The following is a 25,733-nucleotide window of genomic DNA, read 5'->3' as shown; positions in this document are numbered from 1 at the left end:
TGGCCATTTTTCAAACGCTTCCTTGTAGATCATTGCCCGCGATGTCTTCATCCATCGGCCGTCCAGCACAAAGTGGAAGAAAGCGGTTTTTTTCCCCTTCTATTATTCTGTGACTCCTTTGTTTGTACCTGTAGAACAGTTTGAGGAGTCGTCCCTTCACCTTCAACCCTTTTTTCAACTCACCTCGCAGCCCTCAAACAAACGACATCACAATCTGCGCCGGCTTTCGCTCGTTCGGATACCGAGCGGCGCTTTGGGAGCGGTGGCGTTAGAGGTGCGCTTCGCGTGACCGCGCTCAGGCCCCGCTGCCGAAATTGTAAAAAAAAAATAATAATTCATCACCGTAATAATAAAAGGAGAGTCGTTTCCGATGTGTGACGTAGACTCTATTCGACGTGGCTTAGTCCTGTGGATAAGAAGCTCCTCCTGCGACGTCAACATAGTTCTTTGGGATCGGAATGCCGCAAGATTGTGCCAAAGCACTACTTTTCTTTTTGACAGGACTTTGGCGTAATGTGAATCTTGCCAAGAGTGTCTTTTCCTTCAGCCCACCAACCCCGGCGCCCTCCCTGCCTCTCTCTCTGCCCCCCCCCCCTTCCCCAGGCAACCATTCCAACTGCACAGCTCTGCCGCTGAGCCACGGTGAGATGGTGCGCCTGGACGAGGGCCGCTTCCCCTCGCTGGAGCTCAACAACCGACGCCTGTCGGCCAAAAATTCCTTTTGTCGCAAGAACGGCGTCTACACGCGGTCAGTGGCCGCGGCGTCTCCGACCTTCTTGTTTTCTTTCCCAATGACACGCCGCGAATACTGGCTGGGTGCGGAGAGGCCAAACGGAGCCTCGGGGACCCCGGCCGCCGCCTCTTGCGCTCCCATCGTTGACGTTCGCCGTCTGAGCGGAGCGAGCGCAAAGGCCGCTGATTAGCGTTCGTGAGATTGGCCGTGGCAGCTTTGGACAAAGAGCGCTCCTCGGGTCCTGAGCGGGGCCTTTATTTGTGGGCTCCGTGCCGGAATGCCGCTTTCAACTAAAACGCCTTCCTTTTCATCGGCCCGCCGAACGGCGAGCCCCGCGTGACGAGAAAAGAGCCTTCGGTTTGCCGAGTCTCGTCTCCGGCTGACGCAAAGCGGCCAGAAGATGACGAGACTTTGCCGCGTCTCGTCCTTGATCAAGGAGGCGATGAAAGCCGGCCCTCGCGCTCCTTTGAAGCAAGAGACGGGCGCTGCTGCGGGGGCGGGGCCGTTATCCCCGCGGGATAACGGAAAGGGGCGAGGGACCCGGGCGCCGGTCGGAGACGGACCAAAAGTTTCAAAGAATTCAAAGCTCGCCGGCAGGGTTTGCCCGCTCCCTTTGAAACATCCGACTCCCCCGACGTCTTTTCTTCCTTCCGTCCGCCCGCCCCGCCCCGCTCATCCCCGTTCAGCGAAAGGGAGATGCCCCCCCCCCCCCTTTGTTGTGTCAAAGCGCATCTCCGGAAGCTTTTCATTGAGTCGTTTTGCGTTACGCCGAAGCTCCTCCGCTTCGTGAGTATAATTTCAGACTTGACATTGCTGGTCTGCTCCGGGCCTAATCAGGCAAGCCTCTGCCGGTGCTCCTTTGGGTCGCTCCTCCAAAGCGCAAGCGCCCCCATCCAGACGGGCGCGGTGAAGTTGCGCTTTCCCCCCCACCCCCAAAGTTAGCAAAAATCCGATTCGGCAGATTCTTCCCTGATGTGAGACGAGGTGAGGTCACCGGGAAGTGTAGGCCGATGTCGCCCGCGTGCGCGTCGACCGACCTTGAGCGCCTCGTCGTCGTCGTCATCTCAGCGCCGCGACAAGAGAAAGAATGGCTCCTCCTCTCATCTTCACACGAATGACTGCGGCTTTTCCTTTTTGACTTGAGAAGGACTTGACGCGAATCTGATGCCGTGTTCAAAAGTCACTCGCGCAGCTTCTCCGCCGAAGGAAGTGGGGAAAGATTTGCGGAGTTGGCGTGGCATGTTTTTTATTTTGGGCGTTTAAGAGCAGAGCTTCCGCCGCCGCTTTGAACATGGATGCAAGTGGCCGATTTTGATCCCGAGCGCCGTTTCTGCTGAACGCGACGGTTTCGGACTTGATTGAAATCAACTCTTTTTGCCGTGGCGCCAAAGAAACTCCAAAAAGAAAGCGGCTAACCTCGACCGATCCTTTTGCCGAATGAGCCGTAGGCTGCATTTTACAGCGCGCATCCAAGAGCCCAATTTTTTAATTTTTTTAATGTGATTACTTTAACTGTTGATTTCACGGATTGAATATGGTTGTGCCGTAAATCAAACTTTTCTTTGCGAGAAGTCTTTCCCAGACAACTGGCATTTGAACCCAAGCGGGCGCGGCGCACGCAGACCGAGCGTACGATACTCACAGACATCGATTCTTTATCTTCGGCCAACAACGACCACGCCTTCTTCCTTATGGTGACGATAATTGCGGCTGCCCCCTAATGGTCAATGCGTGCGCTGCCGCGGGACAAGCGCATGATGAACCGGTCCTTTTGTCCCGGTCATGTCCGCTTTGGTCATCCGTCTCCTGCGCCAGGTCGCCGCCGAGGCCCAGCCCCGGAAGCCTGCACTATTCCGACGAGGACGTGAGCGCCAAATACAACGACCCGATTGCGGCAGAGAGCGGCAGCCTGACGGAGAAGCCCTCCGAGATCTCCGATTCTCAGGTAATTCGTCCGGCAGCCGCGCATCGGTGCCTGTCGCCGCCCCCGGCGGAGAAGCCGCCTCAGTCCGGTGCGGACGTTGCGCGCTGTCGACTCGAGGGCCGGCCGATTCTCCGAAACAAAACGATACAATCGTCACCTTAAATAAAGGCAATTCGATTCCGATTCAGAAAACGCGGGGCGAGAGCAGCTCATATGTCGTTCATTCATTTGAAAACTCGGTCTCGATTCAACTCGCAAAACAATGGAGCGACCGCATCATACGGTCCATCAAGAAAAACAAAGGCGGCGACGCGGAACAATCGACAAGGAACTCAAATAGCCGCGCACGTGCTCGTGGTGTCGGGAAGTCGCGGGCGGGGGGGGACGCGAGAGCGCCGAAGGCTTTGGACGGATGAAGCTGCGATTTCCGGCGGTGTTTGTGACTCGGCAGGGCAGCGACAGCGAGTACGAGACGGACCAGAGCCGGCCCAAGACGCACTCCTTCGTCAGCCACTACATCAGCGACCCCACCTACTTCAACTCGTGGCGGCGCCAGCCCAAGGGCGCGTCCCGGCCGCCGGCGTACGGCTACTCGCAGCCCGAGCCCCTGGCCGAGCAGGAGTCGCGACGGCAGCCGCCGCCCGTGCCCCCGCTGCCCCCGCAGCCGCAGGGCCAGGCCACCCTGTTCAGGCCCAAAGGAAGCCGGACTCCCGCCCCGTCCCCGCTGTCCTCCGAAGCTCCCGGCCAGCGCGCCGCCCTCTACCGGCCCCCCGGCGGCGCCGCCGCCGCCCCGCCGCCCACCGCGGGCTTCTCCTCTTTTGTCTGACGCCCCGAGAAGGATGCCTCCGCTCCGATCTTCCGCATCGGGGGCGTCTCCCCCCGCCGCGCATCATCGACGTGATGTTTATTTCGTGAAAAAGACAATCATTCCCGGGTTTTTATTGGTGGCGCCAGAAGCTCCGAAATCGAAATGCCCCGTTCACGAGAGCGCTTGATTGAGTTATTCCAAGAAAAAGACTCGGTGACGGTCGCCGTGACTCGCCGCACCGCCTTCTTCCCCTTTTTCGTCGTGTCGACCTTTGTGAACTCGTCTCAGATTGTTTCACGGCTATTTCGAGGAACGCTCGTCACATTCAAGCATCCCGGCACCTTTGGCACCGGGGGCGATGGGGGGGGGTCTATTTGCGCAGTAGATAGCTTGACAAACTGTAACTTTTTTTTCCATCAAGTGTATTCTTCATCGCAAATCGCAAAGCGAAAGCACACGTCCCGGCAGATCAGGCCACCTCACACACCTCCTGATGCAGGAATTGAGTCGGAAATGGTGCAAAAGCTCGCGCGGTTGACCTGAGTAAACTTGTTTTCACATTTTGATGGCAATCAAGAGTCGAACGGAACTTTCTGGAGTGACTGCCAGAGAAATGAAGAATCGCTCCACCCATTCGCTGTTTTGAAGGAGTCCCCGAATGTTCCAAGCTTGCATTGCTCAATTGCTCAAGGCGGCGTCTTGTACAAATGACACCGGCCAACGGGTCTGTCTTGGATTTTTGAAGTCAACTTTTCGAGCTTTTTGGGGGGGGATCTGATTCCAAACGTGCCCTTTTTTTTTTCGTCGTAATACGATCACATCAGAAAGACATTGTGTAGTATATACTGTACTCATATTTAAGAATGGAGGCTTAGGTTCAGGCGGCCCGGTAGTCCAGCGGTTAGCACGTCGGCTTCACAGTGCAGAGGTACCGGGTTCGATTCCAGCTGCGGCCTCCCTGTGTGGAGTTTGCATGTTCTCCCCGGGCCTGCGTGGGTTTTCTCCGGGTGCTCCGGTTTCCTCCCACATTCCAAAAAAACATGCATGGCAGGCTGATTGGACGCTCTAAATTGTCCCTAGGTGTGAGTGTGGGCGTGGATGGTTGTTCGTCTCTGTGTGCCCTGCGATTGGCTGGCAACTGATTCAGGGTGTCCCCCGCCTACTGCCCGGAGACGGCTGGGATAGGCTCCAGCACCCCCCGCGACCCTAGTGAGGATCAAGCGGTTCGGAAAATGGATGGATGGATGGCTTAGGTTCAGCAACAAGTGGAGTTTTTTTTCTGAAACATCATGGCTATGAATTTCAGCGCATAGTAAAATCTCTATTGCGCAAGCTCTTAAAGGTCAAACTGAAACTATGAAAAACCTGATGCGCAAAAATTTTATATATATATATATATATATATACAGGTATATACATTTTAAAAATTGTGGTCAGAAATAGGGAAGTCGATGAAATTTGCTGTTATTGGAGATGGGCTCGACGGGTAGTGCACTCAGCACGATCGATTGATGAAGAGATTTCTTTCCCCGTACTTGTAGAAAATGTCAAAAAGTGACATGAAGCATTGCCCGTGCAAAGAGTTGTGTGAGTTTTTTTTTTTTTTTTTGTACAAAAGCCCGCTAAATCCCCGTGAGGACAGTCGAGGCAGATTTCAAGCTGCGTTTGTGAAAACAAGAGGTCACAAAAGACGTTGGACGTCTGCCGGGACATTTTCTACGCAGCCTCGCCGAGGACCCGACAGTCCCGCTGTACAGTGTTCGTTTTCCCACCGCGTGTTATCGACAAAGTCCTTCTTGCCGTGTACGCCATCAGACATGATGCATTGATTGATGAGAGCTCTCTGAAAATAAATCCTTTTATTTATTCGTGCGCGTCGCCGTGCGATGGGGCACAGTTCTGGTCCATGGTTTCGGTGTGGCGGTGCCACCGCTGGCCAATTGAACCGTTTGGGATGTCCTCGTCTAAACTGGACATTTACTGTTGATGCGACACGTTCCGGAATGCACTGCGGTAGCTTCTCTTGTCTTTTCCTCTACGGTCCGTCATTTTCGCTCGCAACGCCAAGCATGCCGAATGTATATCGGGTAGTTAGCGGAGGCCTTGAAGTGGTAAAAGTCCAAACTCCTTCCATGCCTTTTCTTAGTCACGCAGTGTGTGGCATTCACGCCAATAGGGTCGGCGCAGTCAGTTGTGAATAAAACGTGTCGCGTGCTATTTTGAAGGCTGACACGGCGATGACATGTTAATTCATGTTTTGCGTTGAGGTTAATGATACGCTTACTTTGGGAACACTCCGGGTGCATGTTTAAACCTGATTCACCGTTGGAGAGAAATGTTTGCGCTACAGTAAATCTTCGCCGAGTCTGAAAGCACCACTTGTAAATTTGCTGAATTCTAGTTAATCAGATTATGAGGTTCTCCTTTAAATTAAAAACAAAAAAAGCTAGGACGTGCATTTGTTTCAGGCTAAAAACAGAACCGCTTTATGAACTCATGCAAAGCATTTTTCACCTTAAAGAGGTCAAGCGGAGCGGCGCCATGAGAAGCGACGGCGAGAGCCCACACGCGAACACGACAGTGTGTGTATGACTTTCCAAAAAAGCGCCGTAATGGCCTCGGTTCCGAACCTCGTTGTTGGTGAGGTTTCATTCGCTGTATTCTAGTCACCTTCGTTCGTGATCAACGTGTGACATTGAGGAGTGTGAATTCAGTGAATAATACATTGCAAGCAGTGTGCCCGCCAGTGCTGCGGGCAGGTAATGGGTTTCCATTGACGCATTCCTTTTGTCCTCATTTGTATTCCAATTCTCTTCGCTGTCAGGAAGGTCCTCCCTCCTAATGAGCACGATGACGCTGCCACAAACAAATGGTTCACTTTCACATCCCATAGGCGTGAATGCAGATTTATGACCTCCTTTCCTTCGGACGAGCTGTTTAGACGATAGGTAAAAATGGAGAGAGAGAGCTATTACGAGTTTATTGCGTTTAGACAACAAAATATGCTTCAACGTCGGGTTAATACTTTACAAGTGTCAATTGTCCGCTAAATATGACGTCATTTCCCTTCCGGTGCCGCTGTGCCTTTAAAGCGCCCTGCGAGGGGAGGAGGGCGCGGCCCAGCGAGCTCCTTCCGATCGAACACGCGCACGCGCGACTCGATCTGGTCCCGCTTGCGCGGCGGTGCAGATGATGTGAGACGTGACAGCAGCTCCACCGACAAAGACACTCCCGAATTCCACACGGCCGTCTCGGCTTCCACTTGCACAGTGGCCATTTTGTCGTTTAGTGCTTCTTTCTTTCTTTTTTCCTTCTTTTTCTAACGTCTCAGTTCATCGGAGGCGTGCTTCCCTTCTTCCGCTCCATTGTCAAGCTGCCGGGGGCCTCAACGTGGGGCCGGCTTTTTATGAATGGGATGCCAAGGTAAGCATGCTCATCGTTTCGCATTGAACCTTTGACCTGTTTTTTTTTTTTAACCGTGTTGTTTATCCTGGGCACGGCGCGTAGGGTCGTGTGCGCGCGTGGTCGACAGCAGCTGATCTTTTGTGTCAGAGCTACTTATTGTTCTCGTCCCGTGCACACACCCCTCGAAGCGTCGCTTTGTGCATGCCGTGATACATTTAACCTCACCCTGTCGGCTAATAGTGCACACGCAAATGTGCACAAGTGACAATTATTCATGCATCCCCTATTAATGGAATGCACTTTCATGGGATCCTTTTACAGCCTCACCTATATGTGTGTGTGTGTTTCTATCTATATTTTTAGGTGAGTCGGTTTGTGATTAATGTTGATGGAAAGATACAACAGGTAACTTTGGTACCTACAGTATATATAGCCACCAAGCTAAAGATGGAGCGATGATTTGTAGTTCAAATCTAGCGAGCCTGCTTCTATTTTTACCGCTCGCATTGTCCCTCCGCTTGCCTTAGCAAAATAGAAAGGAAGCTTTGATAGACATGTCGGGGTGCAACAGTGAAATACACTGCTGAGGTGATTTTGATTTTCGATAGCAAGTTGCCGCGGGTAAATTTAACGGCGTAACCGGCTAAGAAACGGAATATATCTCGGGAGCCATTTTTAATTGATTTCACAAGTCAAATGCCTCAGCCGGCTTTTGGGACCGCAGCTAACGAGCAAGGCTGCGGCTCGGTGCGTGTCGATGGACTTCACCCCTGTCCGCCTCTTCGCCCGGAGACAATGTAATCGGGCATCTTCGTGTGAGGCCTCTTTTTGTTTTGGCAACTTCCAAGTGTCTTACCTTTGACCCCTCTTATCCAAGCCACACATGGGGACGGGGTCCTTTTGTGACGTGTCAGCGGAGGCCGTCACCGATCGAAATGGATGAGCGGGCCTCCTGGTGTGTCATGTGCTCAGCCCGTTTACTTGGCCACCTCTGGATTTAGCCTGCAAACTAGCCCGCGCAGGTTTCCGGCGCGGTGCTCCGAGGTAAAAGTTGCAGCGGGGTTGGTCCCCATTTCATGGGCTGTAATTGCCTGCTCGCAGATTACAATTTGCAGAAAAGCATGTGAAAAGGACCCTCGGCGTGTTATTTGTGGCATCCTGCGTGCGCGCGCGCACGCGTGTGTGTGTGTGTGTGTCTACGTGTGCGTCCGCTTCCTTCACATTCCAGGAAATGCCAACATAACTGTTAGTTGTTATCCAAAAACTCCTCCCAGGATGTGAAATTGCTCTTGAGGAATTTTGCCTCATTGGCCTTAAAGTTGAAAAACCAGGAGCTCAGTTTAATGACCAGACATGTTTTTTTTTTTCCTTTCTCTTTTAACAAACTGGCTCGTTTTGGTCATTTGTGACAACAACATCGCTTTGGGGCCTGAAAGTCCATTCGTATGAAAACGGGCCCCGACATGACACGGCGCTTGATATAAAACGAACGGAAAAAGCCGTCCCGCCGAGGCATTGGGCCTTGCGTGTTAGCATTAAGCGAGCCAACGTTCATCAGACCGCATGATTTGGTTCAACGCTGATGATTCGTTTGAAAGTGAAAGCGGCAAAACTGCAGCGAGCGCTCCCAACTCCAACGGGAGCTAAAACTTCGTATCTGGAAGTCCGGGTACCGCTGTTCAAACAAATGAAAAGCCGCCCGCTCTTAGGAGACTGAAAAGGGTAACCTTTGGAAAAACAGGACAGGATGTCAGCGGCGCATGTTTTGGCAACATAGTGTGACTATGTTGCCTTGCAAAGAACAAAGCTGTCCAGTTTTTACCAGATCGTTGTGGAGGAAACGCAGCTTGAGCTTCCCTTGAGTCTGCCTGTAAAATTCCTTTTAGGTTTTCTTTTTTGTTGTCTTCCTGATCTGCTGTGTGAAAGGCTTTTGTTCGGCGCCGTTGTTTTGGTCTTTGCCGTTGTCTTTGTGAGCCGGCGTTCGCCGGCCGAAAGGCAACGGCGATTCCGCCCGCGTTCTTTCCATTGCGGACGGGAACGCAAGAAGAGGTTTTCCGCAGCGGTCTTCAAGGTTCTCCCGAGACTCCTTTTGATCCCGTCCCGTGTTCGCGGTCGGCCGGCGGCTCCCGTTTAGCATCGCGGCCGAAGAAGCCGCCGCGCATGTCCGCGAGCTAACGACTGAGCTCACTGAGCCCGCGCGGGCAGTTGAAGTGGGCCTTTGTTGCAAACGGCCATCGGATGCTTGCGTTCTGCCTGCGCGGCACTTCCCCGCCTCCCTGACATAATGCGATCAGCCCCTCCCAGGCATCTTCAGGCCAGCTAACCGAGTTTGGTGGCCGATATCCGTCTATCCAAGACGTGGCCGTTTTGTCCGCTTAACGAGCGGATCTTGCGTGTGCCACGGTTGTCCGGGGAGCGTGTCGCCGCCTCTGCGTTTTCATGGGTTGATTTTTACGGTTTCGGGCCCCTCAACGTCCCGCGCCAAAGTGTGCCGAGATGGCACAAATTACTTGGGTGCGCATCTGCGGAGTCAAATGTTCAACGCGGGAAGTCGCTCGTTTTCCTGCCAGTGCTCGTAAATTCAAGCTGTTGCTTGGATGCTTTATGAAGCGGATTCATTACGGCTGATTTGAGCCTTGGGCTTCCGGCCAGTGTGTGTGTTTACAAAGGCTTCCTCATCAGATGTGACCTGAAGATTCAGATGTGAAATTAATGCCCCCCCCCCCCCCCCCCCTCCCTGTTGACTTGTCTCGGTCTTGCTCTGCTCATCTCTCAGGCCTCCCACCAAGTTAACCAGACGCCATTTCAAGCCGTTGTCTCCCCATCCATAAGTTAGCAGTGTCGGGATTTTATGGAGGGTTAAGTTGTATGGAAAAGCGTGTTCCCGTGGCGCGCGTCGTCAAGAAACTGCCCTCAAGTCAAGTCAACCTAGATGTGTTCTTTCCACGGCCGTTTGGCGTGTCCACGTGTCGCTTGGGAATCGGATTTCGGCAGAGATGCTGGAGGGAAAAAGTCGCAAGTAAAGTTGCGGCATTCGTATTCCAGCATTTTCATTATTTTTAAACTGGATCTTGAAAGTGAAATTCCGATGCGATTTTTGCCCAACAAATATGCGCGGGGGCGTCTGCGTCACGTCGTCCATGTTCGCAGTGTCGCAAAAGAATGTTGATAAAGTCAAGCCTCCCGTGCCGTGACCTCGCCTTTCCCACGCCAAATGCGGCCTTCTCGGGCTCACCGCCCCCTCCCCCCCCTTCTTCCACATCCAGACCAGCGTATGTATGCACGTTCGCATGGGGGGGGAGGGGACGAGAAAGGCTCGAAATACAACGGCGTGCAAATGTAGCCGGCCTCACATTTGCTTCTGCTGCTTTGGATTCGGCTGAGCATGAGCACGTCATGTCTAGCGTGCCCACGAAAGGATCTTGCGTCACACTTTGCGTTGTATTTTCAGGAGCCCGCGCTGACTGACGATTGTTCATCCAGGCTTTTCTCCGGCAAGATTTTGACCTCGCTAAAGTGAAATCGTCCGCCATGCCCATCCTGAAGCAGCTGGTGTCCGGCCCCGCTCACAAGGACCGGCGGTCCCGCAGCGACCTGACCCGGGAGATGATCAGCGCGCCGCTGGGCGACTTCCGCCACACCATGCACGTGGGCCGCAGCGGCGACGCCTTTGGCGACACCTCCTTCCTCAGCTCGCGCTCGGGGGAACCCCCCGCCGATCCCGCCTCCTTCCCCGGCTCCCCCCGTCCGGGCTTGCTGTCGCGCGCCTTCCGCAGCGGCAAGCGCTCCCGGTCCACCACCCGAGCGGACCGGCATGGGGAGCTCCCCTCGGAAGGATCGCCCGCTTACGTCAAGAACGCCATGTCTTTGCCCTTCCTCAACGACGAGGACGCGGGAGACGACGCGCCGGCCGGGAGCCTGTCCCCCAGCCCCATAAGCCGGCACCGCGCCGGCGCTACGGGAAGGCGTTTCCCGGAGCTGGAGGAACCGCGTTTCGGGGAAGCCGGCGAGCTCCCCGAGAGGCGGAGCCCCGCCGGCGCCGGCGGAATGAAGCACGCCGAGTCGCTCGTGTCCTTCCACGTCGACCTGGGCCCGTCCATGCTGGGGGACATCCTGGGCGTGATGCGGAAGGAGGACGACGACCTCGGCTACGAGGAAGGCAAGAGCAGCGAGGGCCGCGCCTCGCCGCCGCTCAGCGCCCGCGGAAGCGACGACGGGAGGGGGACGGTGGCCGTAGCCGAGGAGGAGGAAGAAGCGAGCCCGAGGGCCGATCCCGAGGTGCCCCGCACCCCCCAGTATACCCCCGACGCCCTCCCCAAACGCTTGCGGCAGCCGGATAGCTGCTCCGTGTCCAGCTCGGGCTCGGCGGCCCCGGACGACGAGGCCCGCGTGTACGCGGCCGACACGGACAGCGCCACCTTCAGCGCTCCGCCGGGAGAGGAGAGCCGCTTCTCGTCCTTCCTGGACGACGACGAAGATGACGAGATCCGCGTGTGAGGAAAGCCTGGAATGTTGCCGACGTCAGCCGGCATCCCTCGAGAGGGGAGTCGGACAGCGGCAATCGCGAGCGAGCGCTTTGGCCGCTCTCGCCCCCGTGCCGCGTTTCCTCAAAGAGACGCCGCGGACTTGACAGCCAATCGGGATGTGAGGGACGGCGCTCTGCTTTTGCTTGGCGTCGGCGTGCTCGCCGACTCCTTCGCGTCCTCGTGTGAATAGCGGCATCGGTGGCGTCGCCCGTACTCGCGGTCAACGGGTTTCGGGTTACAACTTCATTCATGTTCAAACCCGCGCTCGTCTGCATTTTCCACCAATGAGAAGTCAAATGTCACCTCCTCCCCAATGAAGACTCGTGCAACATCATTCCAAAAGCATGCCTGCAGTGTATTCCGCCACTCGTTCAAAATGGAGGAATGGCTGCTAAAAGGGAGGCGTGGCGTCTCTTTGAGGGAGCATTTTTATTTTTGCCAAGTGGGTGGTGGTATGCAAGTTTCGGGGCACCCCAAATCCTGTCACTTGTCAATTAAAAAAAAAAAAAAAAAAAAAAACTTGAACTGTACTCTGCTCACACACTGACAATCTGTTGCTGACCAAAACAGCAGCACATACCAAAGCATGTCCCAAGCGAGTCTTGTTGTCAAGGAAATCGGCTATTCACCATCTTCTTAAATATTGACAACGATGAGGCGTCCCTCTTGGTTTTGCTTAATTTCGCCATAATTGTCACTTTGGGAAAGACCAAAACCAGTCCCGCCCCCATTCCCCCCCGGTACGATTTTCAACGAGACGCTGTGAGTTATAACTTGCTGTCATGATGATTACGTTTGAGTGTCACCGACGGGCCCAATTACATTTGAATCCGTCTGTATCTGTTCTTCTCTTTGTTAGTTTTGTGTTGGCCGGCGTGTATGCAAAGGCGGCGGCGGCAATCGAAAACATTTGTCGGCAACTTGTGCCGCCGCCGCCGCTTGGTGATGAAACGGTGCCACAAAGTCGTTATTGTTGTTCTTGTTGCGCCCCGGCTAATTGGGAGACTGTGCCTTCCAAGCACGTTTCAACGAGAGAATCGCAAAGTAACTCCAACGCTAGAGTATATCATTCCGGTTGTTGGATAAGTTGGTGCGGGTGAAAGGGACGCGTTTGTCTTTTGCCTTTCTGTCTTTGTCTTGACTGTATATTGACGGCTTTTTTGTTGTTGTCGATTGCTGTATTAGCCAGAATAACGTATATATTTTTCAATAAAAGAATTTGTGCTCTTTCATCGCTTGATCCGTTACCGTTTTTAGCACGCGAGGAGGTGTTTTAGTCCTTGTCTGATGGCCATGGTCAAAAGTCATTTTCTGCAGGTGGCACCCTTGAAGAAGGAAGGAAGGAAGGAAGGAAGTCATCGCGCTGTGGCCGGACGTGCCCGGTAAGTATGAGCTCACGTCTGCTCCGAGTTGAGGGAGCGTGAGGGAAGAGAGTGGTTGAAGGTTTTACCATCGGACCTAATGAAAAGGTTGAACCTTGACGCTTATCGCCCGGACTGTTTTTCAAGGAAAGAAATTACTCTGGACGCACCCCATACCACATGATCATCACTCACGATCATTTTTGGGGATGACAATCGAGCCTTTGCTTACTTGGATTGTAAGGAGGGGAGGCTCTCATTTGGCTCAAGTATCTACGTCTATGTGTACCCCACTCAAGGTTCCATGTGGCCAAATCAAATGAAACGAGTGCGGAAACCGTCAGCCAGGTAAGAGTTTTTCACCCAAAAAAAGACCATTGTCTGGAAAAAGGAAACCTGAAATCAAATTTAATCATAAGCGGACAAGATAACCGTCATAGCGCTATTTCAAGTGGAAACTCCTGCTTCGAGTAACCAAATCAAAGCAGGTATCCTAAACAGAAAAGTCAGTGTGAAAAAATTCCTTTGTAGTGTAATGTATCTGCCCAAAATTGGGCGGACGGATATGCCAAAGGTACTGCATTCTAAAACGATGCATGGGAAAGTCATTCCTGAATAGGAGGAAGTGGGCCATTTGGATTTGATGCAGCCATTTTGGACAAACTGGTATCGAAGGACTCCTCAGGCCACAGCGGAGGTTCCCAAGTTAGCCCCATTTGGAAGCAAGCAGTCATGACCATAAAGACCATTCTGACGCAATGAATCTGTGAGTACCACTCAGTGGTGTGCCGTCCGCTGGCATGAACCATTTCTCAAGCAGTTGCTCAACTTTACAATTTACTTTCAATGGAATTGTACTCATTTCTTTCCAACGTTACTTTGCTTTATTTTCAAATCTTGTGGATGTTACATTTTTTTTGTCCAAGTAGATCTCATGTCAATGCGATCTACCCAGATTACAATCCTGTTGAAATGAAGGTGGCTTTTGTTTTTTAACCAATCAGATTTCACATTGACCACGCTCCACCTTCGCGAAGGCTGCGAGTGACGTTTACGTTTGTCATTCCTCTGATTGGTTGATCACAGAAATTCAACTGGGGTTCTCACTAACTCGCCGGTGACGACTGGATAAAATAAATGTCGGACAGGATTAAAAAAATACATCGATCAACATACAAAAATGGTCATTGTAAGAATAAATTGTCTGGATGGCTTCCCCCTGCCCCCAATCTGGAAATATATCTCTAATAGTCTTTTTTGTTGACTATTTTAGCACTCCAGCTGCAACAATTAGTTAGCTTTGATTTCCCTAACTCGGCAAGCGAGCTAGCTCCGAGGAGTGAAAGACGATGGATATTTTCTTCATATAATAAGCATCTGTGGTGAGTACGAAGTGTTCAGGTGATTTTTAAAATATCTTTATTTCTTAGAATGTTTCATGTTATAAGATAAATACCGATTGTCAACTGCTCTATTGTGATGTCGAGGTTTGGAGTTGATGAAATGGAAGGTTTAACTAGTTTTTTTATTAATGGTGATATTCATCCTCGAATCCACAAAATGGCTGCGTTGCTCTCTACGCTTTGCTTTGTGAAAATATACATGGTTTTGTGTACATGTATTTTAAAAAACGACCGCGGCGATGGTATTAAAAGGTGGATTAGGTCAATTTAAGGGCAACTCGAGGCACTTCACCCAGTTAAAAATTCCCCCACGGCCCGGAGTTTGGCGAACACTGACATCTCAGATGTACTCCCCATTCAGTCGTTCAAGCCCATTTTACTGGGCCTTGCTTTTCATAATGTCACATTACACCAGCCTCCAAATTGTCAATAGGAGCTAAAAATGTCATTTTTTCTCAGCTTGGTGAGAGCAGCAGCCTGTTTCAATTGATTTCCGGCGGTCAATACGCACCAGCTGCGCTATTCGCCGTTCCGTTTGTCGCCGTTATTCTTCTTTTATGCATGGCTCGTTTTTTGTTTTATTGTCTTGTTTGCTCATCTAATTTAGTGTCGGTTGGATTGTTTTGCCCCCCTCCCCTTCCAACTTCTTGTTTCAGGACAGCTTGTCTACTGCCATCTAGTGGCCACAGGGAACTCGTTTCTGGTGGTTTTGGTGGCTTCAAACGAGGGAGGGGTGCGGAGATTTGGAGGAGCTCACAAATGTCATATGCGCGGGGGTGGTTTATCATAAATGTTGCATCATTTACTGTAAAATATTGTACTGACAAGTGACGCCGTCGGCTTGAAGTATGAGGCAGCGATTTCTTCTTCAGGTTTACAACTTAAAAAAAAAAAATGGAGCCATCGTAAGCTGAGTCCAGCCACCATGCAGTTGTTTCTTGTCCCACCCCAAGTCAATGTTCACTTTAGGCTGTAGTTTCCCAGCGCCACCAACGGGTGGCGCGCTCTGCCTTTTTGTTTTTAAACGTTAGGAGCCGGCCTGGACACTGGCAAAGCCCCCTTTTGCTGCTAAATTCCATCAGCAGACTGGCGGAATCTGGAAAGAATTAAACAACCTGCCTGGTGTGCTGTGCAAGCTTTAGAGTGGGGGTGGAATATGAAGGAGAGAAAAAGAGACAGGAAGTGAAAAAGTTCGGGGGGGGGGCACAATACAAGATTGTTCATATACTCCCTTTTTTTTTTTTGCCTGGGTTTGCTCTCTATTTACCCCCCCCCCCACACACACACACACACAATCCAGACGGCTCCCCTGGCAACTCCAGCATTTTATTTCTTTTTGAGTGTGCAACAGCATGCTTGCAAGGCCTTTATTGTAATAGGTCGTAAACAAACAGCAAAAAAAATGTGTGTGTGTGTTTTCTGGATTTCATCTCTTTTGAGGGAGAAAAAAAAAGCTGTGTACTCAAGCTTGTCTTCAGGACTTCTTGTAGCGTGGGCATCACAAATCAGGTCCCCGTAACGAGTTCAGATGTGTGCACGCGTGTGTGTATGATGATCTTCATCGCTCTTGTGGTCACACGAGCATATTTTGGGGCCCACAAATCAGGTCCTCATTTCTGGTGTGTCTGTGTGTGTTGTCCATCATTCTTCGGGAACAAAAAATGTGTTCACATGAAAACATTTTGGGAAAGTACAACTCAAGTCCCCATAATATGATGTAGATATGTACGTTTGTGTGGGTTTGAGAACTCACCACTCAAAGGGACAACAATGATTTGACACAAGCACATCTTTGGGGCTTCTTGTGCTGTGGGGACCATAAATCAGGTTCCTGTAACATGAGTGCAGGTTTATGGGCTAGTCGGTCCGTGGGTGCATTCTTGTAAACCTCGCTCTATGGGACAAACGTCTGCTCTCAGAAGCACATTTTGGGACCACAAAACGGTTCCTTGTCTGTGCGCCTTATCCATCACTCTTTGGGAGCTAAATTCTATTTGCATAACCTCCTTTTGGCGACCACAAATCAGATCCCTGAATTTGGATGCGGGCATCTGTGAAGTTATTTTTTCTCATCCTTTTGGTTGTTGTGCTTGCTTTGACTCTGTGCGTCGTGCGCCGTTTTCTGCAGGAGACGAGTCGGAAGGTTCCTGTGCCGCCAGTGCCAAAGCGCCGAGTGTGTGTTTGTGGTCTCTATGCGAGAGTGACGCAACTTGGGGCCGCCCAAGCATTTTCCCCCCCCGTGTGAGCGTGTCCATGACGTCATGCGCCACTAGGTGAGTGCACCATCGAACAGCAAACGTCAAGAATGTGTTGTACAGCCACCAATGAATGGAATCTTCCGGCGTATTGGACTTGCTCATGTTTTATTCAGAACCGACCCCCCCCCCCCCCCCGTATCCTGTCGCGCTCTTTTCCAATCCTCTTGGTTAGCTTTGACTGTATTTCAAACGACGATGGCGGCGGCGATTCGAGCTACTCCGCTGACGTTTGCCTTTGTCAAAATTCCGCAACGTGCCCAACTTTCGTCACCAGATAAAGTTGATCTTTCGGCAGCACTTTGCCGCCGCCCCTGCTTTTTTTTTTTTTTGCTTGCTGGTATTGGCATCCTTCACGAGTATCGATACCTTGAAATAAGGCCAGACCTGACACATACTCTGAGTAGTGCCTCTTGCCCATCCCATCAATTGATTTCGATTCCCCTTATTACATTTCATTCCTGCCGTCCCGATGGTGTTGCGTCTTTTTTTCCCCACATGGTGAAAAATTCACCTATCCCAAGAAAAGAAACTCGAGCCAGTGCAGCGCCCGTGTTGTCCTCTTCACCTCGGGAAGCCCGCAGACCACACGCGCGCACACGAAAGGGGGAGGGGGGATGATGCCGCTGGCAAACGCAAGTTGAAAAATGAAGTTGACCGGAGCCCGGTTGCGCGTTCCACTCCGTACGTCTTCATAGCGACAACGTGCCGTGGTGACGGCTCATATCTCGTCAGCGCTTCCGGTATGACTTCAACATTTGGGTCGGGAGTGTGTCGTGGCGGTTCCGCCTCGGGGCCCACCCGAGTGTTGAAATGTCTTTTTCCGTGTAGCAAAAGTGCAGCTGCGAAGCGGCTAAAAATAGCGCCGACAGCGACGGAATGAGCGCACGCTCACACGTACGCCACGACCGCTCGGTAAGCCGCAGCAATACGTGATCGATATTGTTTTTTGCCGAGGATAAAGAAAAGATGTCTGTGGCTATTGCGTTGCTGTCTGTGTCGCTCGTTTCATTCGCCTTCCCGTGGCATTTTCCGCTTGAGGTTAGCATTAAGCTAGCGGGCCAATCCAAGATGATAAATGTCAAAAATCGAATAAGACGTTTGTCAAACGAGCTCGTGGGAACTGCGGACTTGCCCAAAAAAAATCCCCAAGAAGAAGAAGAAGAAGAAGTGAGTCCCACAATGCCGCGAGGCTCCAAGCAGGCCAACGGGGGATGTTGGCGCCACCCCAAGAGCGCGCACAATGCCTTCCTTGTTTTCCGGCGACACGGCATGCCCGCCGCGCAGCGCCTCGTTGGGACGCTTGCCAGGAAGTGAGAGATCGCCGGGGGTCGCGTCCCATCGGACTTGCGTTGACCTTTCAACCTTCAGGCCCTCTTCCTCTTTTTCTTCCTTCGGAGCTGAGTGAGCTCATGACGCATAGCAGGCGGGGGAGAATATACAGCGGGCGGATTTTGAATATCCCGCGATCGCTTTCTGAATGATTGAAGTCTTTTTTTTTTTTTTTTTTTTTTTTTCCCACAAACGATCTGTCAGAGACCTTTGCTGGCTGTGATTGGAAGCAGGGATGCTCGTTTTTGCCGATTTTGCGATTGATGTCGCGGACCCAACCGCCAACCGAATCATCACCAACGTGCGCACTTCCCGCGCTGGAATCAATGTCCCGTTTTTCCATGGAGGGGTGGGAATTAAAAGATGTTATTCAATCGGATTTATCGATTCAGTGGGGGGGAGGGAAAAAAAGAATCAAGCGATGAATTAGTTCACTATTTGTTGCCGCCCTAGAAATGACTTTATTCACTCCCAACGATCCAAATTTTGCCGCTGGAGTCACAGTCCACTTTGGGGCCCATGTGGTTCAAAAGCAAATCCGAGTCATTGCTCCTTTCGCGAGACTTTCACTTTTGTGGTCTCAGACCTGCAAAGCCTGCAAACACATCGCGGCCACAAGAAAAACAGCCAGCGTCACCCACCGCTTTGAAGCCGGCCAAGGAGCAGACAAACAAAAGCCTGAATGACAAACACATGGCATCGATTTATGGAGGGATCAGCCGAAACCCACCCCGCCACCCTACAAACCCCACCCCCGGCCCTCTCGACGGCGTCTGGCTCAGCCCCGCTCCGAGTGCGGACGACGGGGCCCTTCGAAAAGCGGGCCGACGCCCACTCCGCTCCAGCCTTGTTTTCAAGTCCGCTCTTCACGCCGTCACCCGCCGCTTGTTTTCTCTCTCCGCAGCCACACCCTCAGTGTGTGATTTAGAACGCAGCTGGACCGTTTCACAAAGTAGTTCATCACTTTTCCTAGCCTCCCTAGTTGACTTTTACAAGCGTCGCGAATGCGGGAGAAGGTACAAACTGTTACCTTCAAGGAGGGGAGGCCAAACGTTTGCCTACAGAAAAATGGAAGGATAAAAGGGCCGCACACGCGCAAAGTTTAGGTCAAGAAAGCAATTCGAGCTGGTTTGCGTTGATCGTTCGCTTTCTGTTCAAGAAATTTTTCCAAGTGGCCAACAGCCCTCGATCTCACGAGATAGATCGAGCTGTGCCCTTAAGAGCGGCCGAACGCCATGTCCACATTCAGAACCCCACAAACCAAAAACTGAAGTGAGGTGACCATTTTCAAACGGTTACTTGAGGATCGTTCATACGATGTCGAATTGGAGGCTAAAGCTACAAGCTGCGGGCGGCGGCCAGCACATCTGCCTCGCGATTCTGAGGTTGAAAATTTGAATCTTGACCTTCCCGCGCGCAGTTTGGACGAACATTCTTGTCATGTGGATTCTCACCGGGCAAAATGGCGGTCCGTGGATTGACGATACGATTCAGTGGAATTGCCGCCACTCCTTGTGCGCCCGCTTTGATATGCTGTACTCATATCAAGCCTTCTATGCGGAGGATAAATAATCCATGACTGCCATTGCTGGTATAAGCGCCGTTTGCCTTTGCGGGTTAACGCATCGATGATATCGAGCAGGAACGTGAAGCTAGCGGACCGAAAGACGAAGCTACGTCGTCCTTTTCAAAGCGCAACGTCTAAATTCTCTTTGTCTGATGAACTATCGTGTCGAAAGTCAAACCTGAGCGCCGCCGTCCGGAACGTACGCTCTGGCGGAAGTGCGCAACCAAACTCATTTCTGCCTTTTTAGGGTTCGTGGTGGTGGTGGTGGCCGACCGCAAAAAGCCACCAGAGGAAAATGGCGAGAGACCGGACGTTGCTCGGGCGCACGCGCTCCACGTGAGGAACGGGCGTTTGAGGAGGATGCGTCCAATGGATAAATCGGAGCCGGCGGGAGGAGCGGAACAAAAGGAGGCATGCTTAGGTAATCATCCCGCGCCTTCTCCAGCTGGGCCACTGCTGCGGGGGCCCCCGCCGGGAAGCGAGGAAAGGCGGGAGAGGAGGGCCTTGGTGTTCACCGCTCTCGCTACGTAGATCTTCCTCTCCCCGCCCCCAGCGGCGTTTACAACCGGCGACGCGCAAGTTGGCCGCTTTGCGCCCTCACTGCACGGTAGCGTACGACGGAACGCCGTGCGGCGCGTGCCAAATGTTGCTCCGGTTGGAGGAGTACCTCCAAAACACGTTTGTCATCAATGAGACGCAACTTTCACTCGCCGAACGAATGGATGGAAAGGCTCCCGCGTCCCGCCCTCAGTCATCGGATTACGTTTTGGCCACACGCGGCGCCGTCGAATAACTCCCAAATACAAAGTACGGCAGACACCGGAAACGGCGGCGCCGGATTTAAAAAAACAAAAAAACGGAGCCGAGTCACTGCTCAGATTTTCAGCCGAATGAAAGCGCCCGACTTGCGTGTCCACTTCTGCTAAAAGTCCAGCCATGTACTTGGAATGTCCTTGTGGTCTGATGATTCCCCAACAAGAAGCAGAACAGCTTCTTCATTCATTTTTCACATTTCGGAGAGATTCAACATGAATCCAACGCACGACCGCAAGAATCAACACGCGTCCTTGGAAACCTCCCAGAGCCGACGACCTCCCCCGACCCCCCTTTACACAAGTCTTTGCCGGCTGCATCGTGATCAAGCGTGAGTGGAAAAAGGCTTTGTGTGCGCGTCTCCCCGACTTGTGCATTTCCAACCAAAGTTGATGATGATGTCGCCTATTCAGCCCAACATTTGAAGATGACAAAAACAACGTCTCCTCAGAGAGGATAAAAGAGATCACAACGTCCTTTTTCGCTGAATGAGAAAAGAAAAGAAAATCTCGGCCGGACATTTCTGGATTTCGACAAAGCCGGGAGATTGTGAATTTTGCCCATCCCCGCCCCTCCCTCGGGAAGCGCAGCTTTCTCCCATTGAAACGTTCCGTACAACCCGGGCAAAATGCCATCAAAATAGTTTTGGGATGTTGAATCACAAAAAAATGCGACTTTTCTCTCCCTTTGAAGGCTCAATTGAAGTTCATTTCCATTCGTGTTCCAGATGAGCTCAGGACAGACGTTGGCAAATTTGAATCCCTCCATTTTTCCGTCGGCGGCCCTCCGACGCAAAACTTTGGCCGCCCCCGTGTCAGGAGTTTGTACTTGGATTATTACACTCTCCGCTTCTTCATCTTTATTCACAACGAATGATGACACCTGGGTGAACGTTTCGGAATCAAAATATTGTCTTGGAGTTGCTTTGTACCTCCGAACTTGGAATAGCCCACACAAAAAGGACAAGCTTGAAAACCGGAACCGGTAATGAATCAAGTAAAACTCGATTCACTCGATTGATACGATGACATCTGCAGTTGTACTCAACGCGTATTTGCAGGGAAATAGCGAAGCAAATAAATCTTTTCTCCGGACATTTCTGCATTTCGACATAAAATTGGACATTTTGTGCTTGATTTGATCAATGTCCTAAGTCATGGTTAACCTCAACACGGAGGAATATCCTGAAAACAACAACGGCTGCCTTTGATTAAGGGTCCCCATCCCCCACACGTGTGCCAACAGGGCTGCTCCACGCCTGATTTCTCCGTTTATATACACTACGTATACTGTATCCTGTAATGTGCGTGGATATAATGTATATATATATATACAGTATGCGGCTGCATTCCATTGCTTTCATTCTCTGCGTTCTTGGGCGCTCAAATGGCCACACCCTTTCCCTCGGAGGAGCCGAAGCGGGACACATGTTGGGTGGAGGTGGGAAAGGGGGAATGGCGATAGAGTAGGGGTGGGGGGCGCCGGTCAGGTCTCTCATCTGGAAGACATCAAGCGTCCCAAAGCATCCCAACATCCCTCGTCAGGCCGGGATGGGAGTGGCGAGCCGTCCCGAAGGCCGCGCGGGCGTCCGTCCAGCTGTTGCTTCTTCACTCGCGCGCACGGACGTGCATACGCTGGAGACATTGGACATGTCAACCGCTGGGCACCCATCCCGCATGCCCCCGGGCCCCCCTCCTTCATTGGAGGTGATGATGGGCGACATCTGCTCTTTTATGGGCCTCTCGGACACATCTTGAATGATGAACGTCGACAGCTGCTTGGTTGATACTTAAACATGGAACGAGCGTTTTCCCATCCTTTTGCGGCGTGAGCATGTAGCTTTCGTGTTTACAGTCACAACACGCGAGCATTCAGTCGCAGACGCAGACACCTTCTTCAAACTTGACCTGGCCGTGCAGCTTTTTGGTGAAACATGCCATCGTCTTCTCAAGGCGCATTGACGGTAAAGTGCAATGCTCAGCCGCGACGTTGCCACCAAATGTTTCTTGAAAAGAACGTTTTGCCCGGCACATTTCTATTTGGACAAAAAAGGTTTGTTTATCATGTCATATATTTTGGTGCAAAAACACCATTTTTGTTTTTGGGGCAAAATGACAATTTTCCGATTGAAACGTGACATATTATCTCTTTTTTTTGTCTTTCCCGTGCAGATTCCACCTTCTCAAGACTCGAGTGCGTGACCAGTGCAGCGTATTTGAAGGCCGTGTCCACTCCCGCAATGGTGCAGCCCTCCCTCTCGCAGGTCCGCCGCCCGTCTGCGCATTTCGACAAAATATGCCGACGTGGGATCTGAGGTTGTATTTTGTCTCCAACAACTTGAAGGAAAGAGCAATGTTTTGAAATCCAGGCATTAGGTCTTGAGGAAAATGCTTTCAATAGTGAGGAGCGTGTTACATTTTGCCAAGAAAGTAGGAACACAGCATTGCTATTTGATAGGGCTTAAAAAAAAATCCACTGTATATTTTACTTCATGCTGTGTTTCGCTGGAACAACACCAAATTTTGCCACAAAAAACCCCAAACATTTTTTAAACAAAAAAAAAAAAGTGTATTATTTAAAAAAAAAAGGGGGGTAGAAATTGCAATTGAATTCTTCTGGGAAAGCACCTTGTTTTCCCCTCGCGAATTCGGAAAAGAGTCAAGAATGGTGTGCGCTGTCATGTAAAGCGAGAGAGAAGCCAGATGAGGAGGGAGTAAAAGCGCTGTATCGATGTGGCGGCCCATTGAAAAACACTGATGCCGTTGTTGCACCCCCACCATGGAATGCAGAAATGCACTTGGGTGGGGGGGGGGGGCATTGTGTGGATGGAGGCCGGATGCCCTGCCAAATACTGTCTAGTCTCAGCTTCAACTTCACAGCACTAAATGCGTCCTAGCGTCTGTACTTTTTGACTTAAGCGCGAGAGTAGAAGCAGTCTCTGTACTTGCGCTTGGCCAGTCGAAAGTAGCGCCTGTGAGGACTTTTGCCAACCTCTGAGCAGTAACGTACGACCTCTGTGCGAAAGAGGCGCCAGTGCCCATTGTGGGCAGATGCTCGCTGTCAAAAAGAAGACGTGCACACAACTGGGAGAGGCCGCCAGCCTGCCTGGAATTAAACAAAAAAAAACGAGCACCTTCTGATAACGAGCTGACAAGAGTTGATTTTTCTTCCCTGGGAGTTGTAGTTGGGTTTAAGGTGTCGATTTCAAAACAATTTGGAGGAGGAGGAGGAGGAGGAGGAATTCCAAACAGCCCGGAATGTATCGAAGGAGAGGGGAGCGCTGCCTGAATTCCATCGCAACGCCTTTGCAGCCACTCGGACCGTGAGGTCATGGGCTGGCCGGCCGTGGCGGGATGACGCCGCCTCAAACGGGAAGCCAGCGGCTAATGGCGAGCACATGTTGGGGATCGGCCCGCTGGCGCGTCACGTAAGAGGCGCTCGCGGCGTCTGTGTCAGATTTATTGTGTTGTCGCGGCCTGGGAGGGAGGCTCCCGCCATTGCTCAGCGCAGAGAAATGAAAGCCCCGCCCCGCTCGGACCGGGCCGGGCCATCCGTTTCAACACCCGGGCCGCTCGGCCCTTTCGTTGCGCTCGCCGCAGTGCCAGTCTTTGGCTTTAAAAGCGCACCGAGCCGGCGTGTGGATCTGCTGTTATGGAGTGGGAGCGGTTCTCGGGAAGCCCTCCCACGCGGGTTCCGCTCCCGCCGCCTTCCCTCAGACGCGGGTTTGCCGGATGTTCGCGACAGCCGCTCAGTGGTGAAACGTGAAAAGACGAGCCCTGCAAAAATGCTTTTGGGTGCCCGGCATTCACCGCGCTTGTACTTGCGAGCCTTGAAATCCAGGCCCCAAAGTCTGGATCGTCTCAGCGAGCGAGCGCACGCGACGCTTCACTCGGACGCAGTAAGCGACTGAGCAGAAGTACGTCTGCGTGACTGTCGTACGCGTTCCAAAGGTGAAGGATGAGCGACTCGTTCCGCCCGTTCTGCTGAGGCAATTGCAGCCCAATTCCAAAGCCGTCCGCTCCTTTCCCCGAAGGGCTCATGCGGAATCCGCAGGGAGAGAGCTTGGTGATCAGAGTTGTCAAAGCCTGCCGATTACAAGTCAAAACTCAGCTGGACCCACCGTGCGCGCCTCCGAGCAAGAGTCCCATCAGGAGTTGCGACAGAGGAAACCTCTTCGTCTGCGATGTTTGACTTTGAAAGCAACGGTGAAGGGTCACGGGGCGTGCCGTCATTCCTCGGTATTCCCCCGAGTCAGACGGCCCGCTCCAGCTGCTCGCTGGAGCTCACTTAGGCCTTCATCCAAAGCCCGGCCGAAAGCGCAAAAGGCATCATTCTTGCCTTAAGGTTGAACTCCGTTCTCACGCCGCCACCTAACCCCACTTTGCAAGTCTGAAGGTGCCGCACTTTCTCATTTCGCAGACCGTAACGGGAGCAATGACCCGTTTACGCTTTAGAAACACGATTCTGGGCCACGAATATCAAACCGTCTGTGAACAAAACGGTCAAAGCGGCATGAACTGCTTCTTGTGCTGATCTCACACCGTTGTGGAAAATAAATCAATTCACGCAAGTTCAATGCGCGGCGTTCATAAGCGAGGCGGGTCGTCTCATACGTCGGTACCTTTGTCAAGGCAGGAGCCCCTGTGTGCTAGAATATCCATTTCCGAACCGCTTGATCCTCACTAGGGTCGCGGGGGGTGCTGGAGCCTATCCCAGCCAACTCCGGGCAGTAGGCGGGGGACACCCTGAATCAGTTGCCAGCCAATCGCAGGGCACACAGAGACGAACAACCATCCACGCCCACACTCACACCTAGGGACAATTTAGAGCGTCCAATCAGCCTGACATGCATGTTTTTTTGGAATGTGGGAGGAAACCGGAGCACCCGGAGAAAACCCACGCAGGCCCGGGGAGAACATGCAAACTCCACACAGGGAGGCCGCAGCTGGAATCGAACCCGGTACCTCTGCACTGTGAAGCCAACGTGCTAACCACTGGACTACCGGGCCGCCTGTGCTAGAATACTTGCCTGCAATTTGAGCTCCCAGCGTTGGCCTTCTGCTCTTTATTCTTTCTTTCTTCAGGCTTGCGCGTTTGGCCTCCACTTGACGTGAGAGGCGCTTTGGGAAACCGGTCAATGTTTGGCCTTGCGTAGGTGAAAGATGCGCAGCTCCACCGAAGCTTGTCGCACCTTTCCCCCCAAGCGCAGCTGGAGAGGCAGATTCTCCCCGGGGTGGGAGGTGAGCTCCATCCATCCCATCCCGGCTGGTTTTACACGAGAGGTGGGATACGCCCTGGACTGGTCACCGGCGCCGCAAAGCAGATGCAGGCGAGGAAAGGAAACTGTGTTTGGAGGTCACCTTTTCAACGCTGGGCAAGCGCAGAGAGAGAGAGAGAGAGAGAGAGAGCTCAACGTTCATTGCCGCCAAACTCCGCACGTGATTGGAATCCAGAACCAGTCGCCACTTTGCACGAGGGCCTCCGTGACCTTCCGTGGGATGCAAATACGATCGGCGTGGCCTCCCAGAGGAGGAATCTCAAGTCGGGCCAATTCTTGGCGTTCCCACTGAAAGTCCAGCTGTTTGGCCCAAGACTTCCTCGGTGCA

The 25,733-nt window shown here is 52.2% G+C and overlaps 2 protein-coding genes and 1 long non-coding RNA gene across 4 annotated transcripts in view; all 3 read left to right on the top strand.

The window, feature by feature from the left end:
• LOC147192250 (protein sidekick-2-like) overlaps window positions 1–5,333 on the top strand; it is a 50,852-nt gene extending 45,519 nt beyond the window's left edge. For both annotated transcript variants that reach the window (XM_086133971.1, XM_086133972.1), the window contains 3 exons: window positions 604–748; window positions 2,549–2,678; window positions 3,109–5,333. In XM_086133971.1, the coding sequence (XP_085990097.1) occupies window positions 604–748; window positions 2,549–2,678; window positions 3,109–3,483 (650 nt within the window). In that variant the 3' untranslated portion in view covers window positions 3,484–5,333. The remainder of the gene's footprint in view (window positions 1–603; window positions 749–2,548; window positions 2,679–3,108) is intronic.
• A 161-nt stretch (window positions 5,334–5,494) lies between these two features.
• On the top strand, window positions 5,495–12,628 carry LOC147192249 (cdc42 effector protein 4-like). The gene is made up of 2 exons (XM_086133973.1): window positions 5,495–6,888; window positions 10,322–12,628. Exon 2 carries the CDS (start codon window positions 10,402–10,404, stop codon window positions 11,365–11,367), a length of 966 nt encoding a protein of 321 aa, XP_085990099.1. The 5' UTR covers window positions 5,495–6,888; window positions 10,322–10,401; the 3' UTR covers window positions 11,368–12,628.
• Window positions 12,629–13,875: 1,247 nt separating this feature from the next.
• LOC147192248 (uncharacterized) lies at window positions 13,876–23,290 on the top strand. Its single transcript, XR_015103230.1, has 4 exons — window positions 13,876–14,139; window positions 16,289–16,433; window positions 19,562–19,735; window positions 22,299–23,290. It is a non-coding gene; the product is annotated as an uncharacterized LOC147192248 (long non-coding RNA).
• The last annotated feature ends 2,443 nt before the right edge of the window (window positions 23,291–25,733 follow it).

The sequence above is a fragment of the Hippocampus guttulatus genome, chromosome 16, assembly GCF_054856545.1.
Source record: "Hippocampus guttulatus isolate MCC_2025c chromosome 16, RoL_Hgut_1.0, whole genome shotgun sequence".
In the NCBI taxonomy this organism is placed as follows: Eukaryota; Metazoa; Chordata; class Actinopteri; order Syngnathiformes; family Syngnathidae; genus Hippocampus; species Hippocampus guttulatus.
This window is presented reverse-complemented; position numbering and strand designations above follow the sequence as displayed.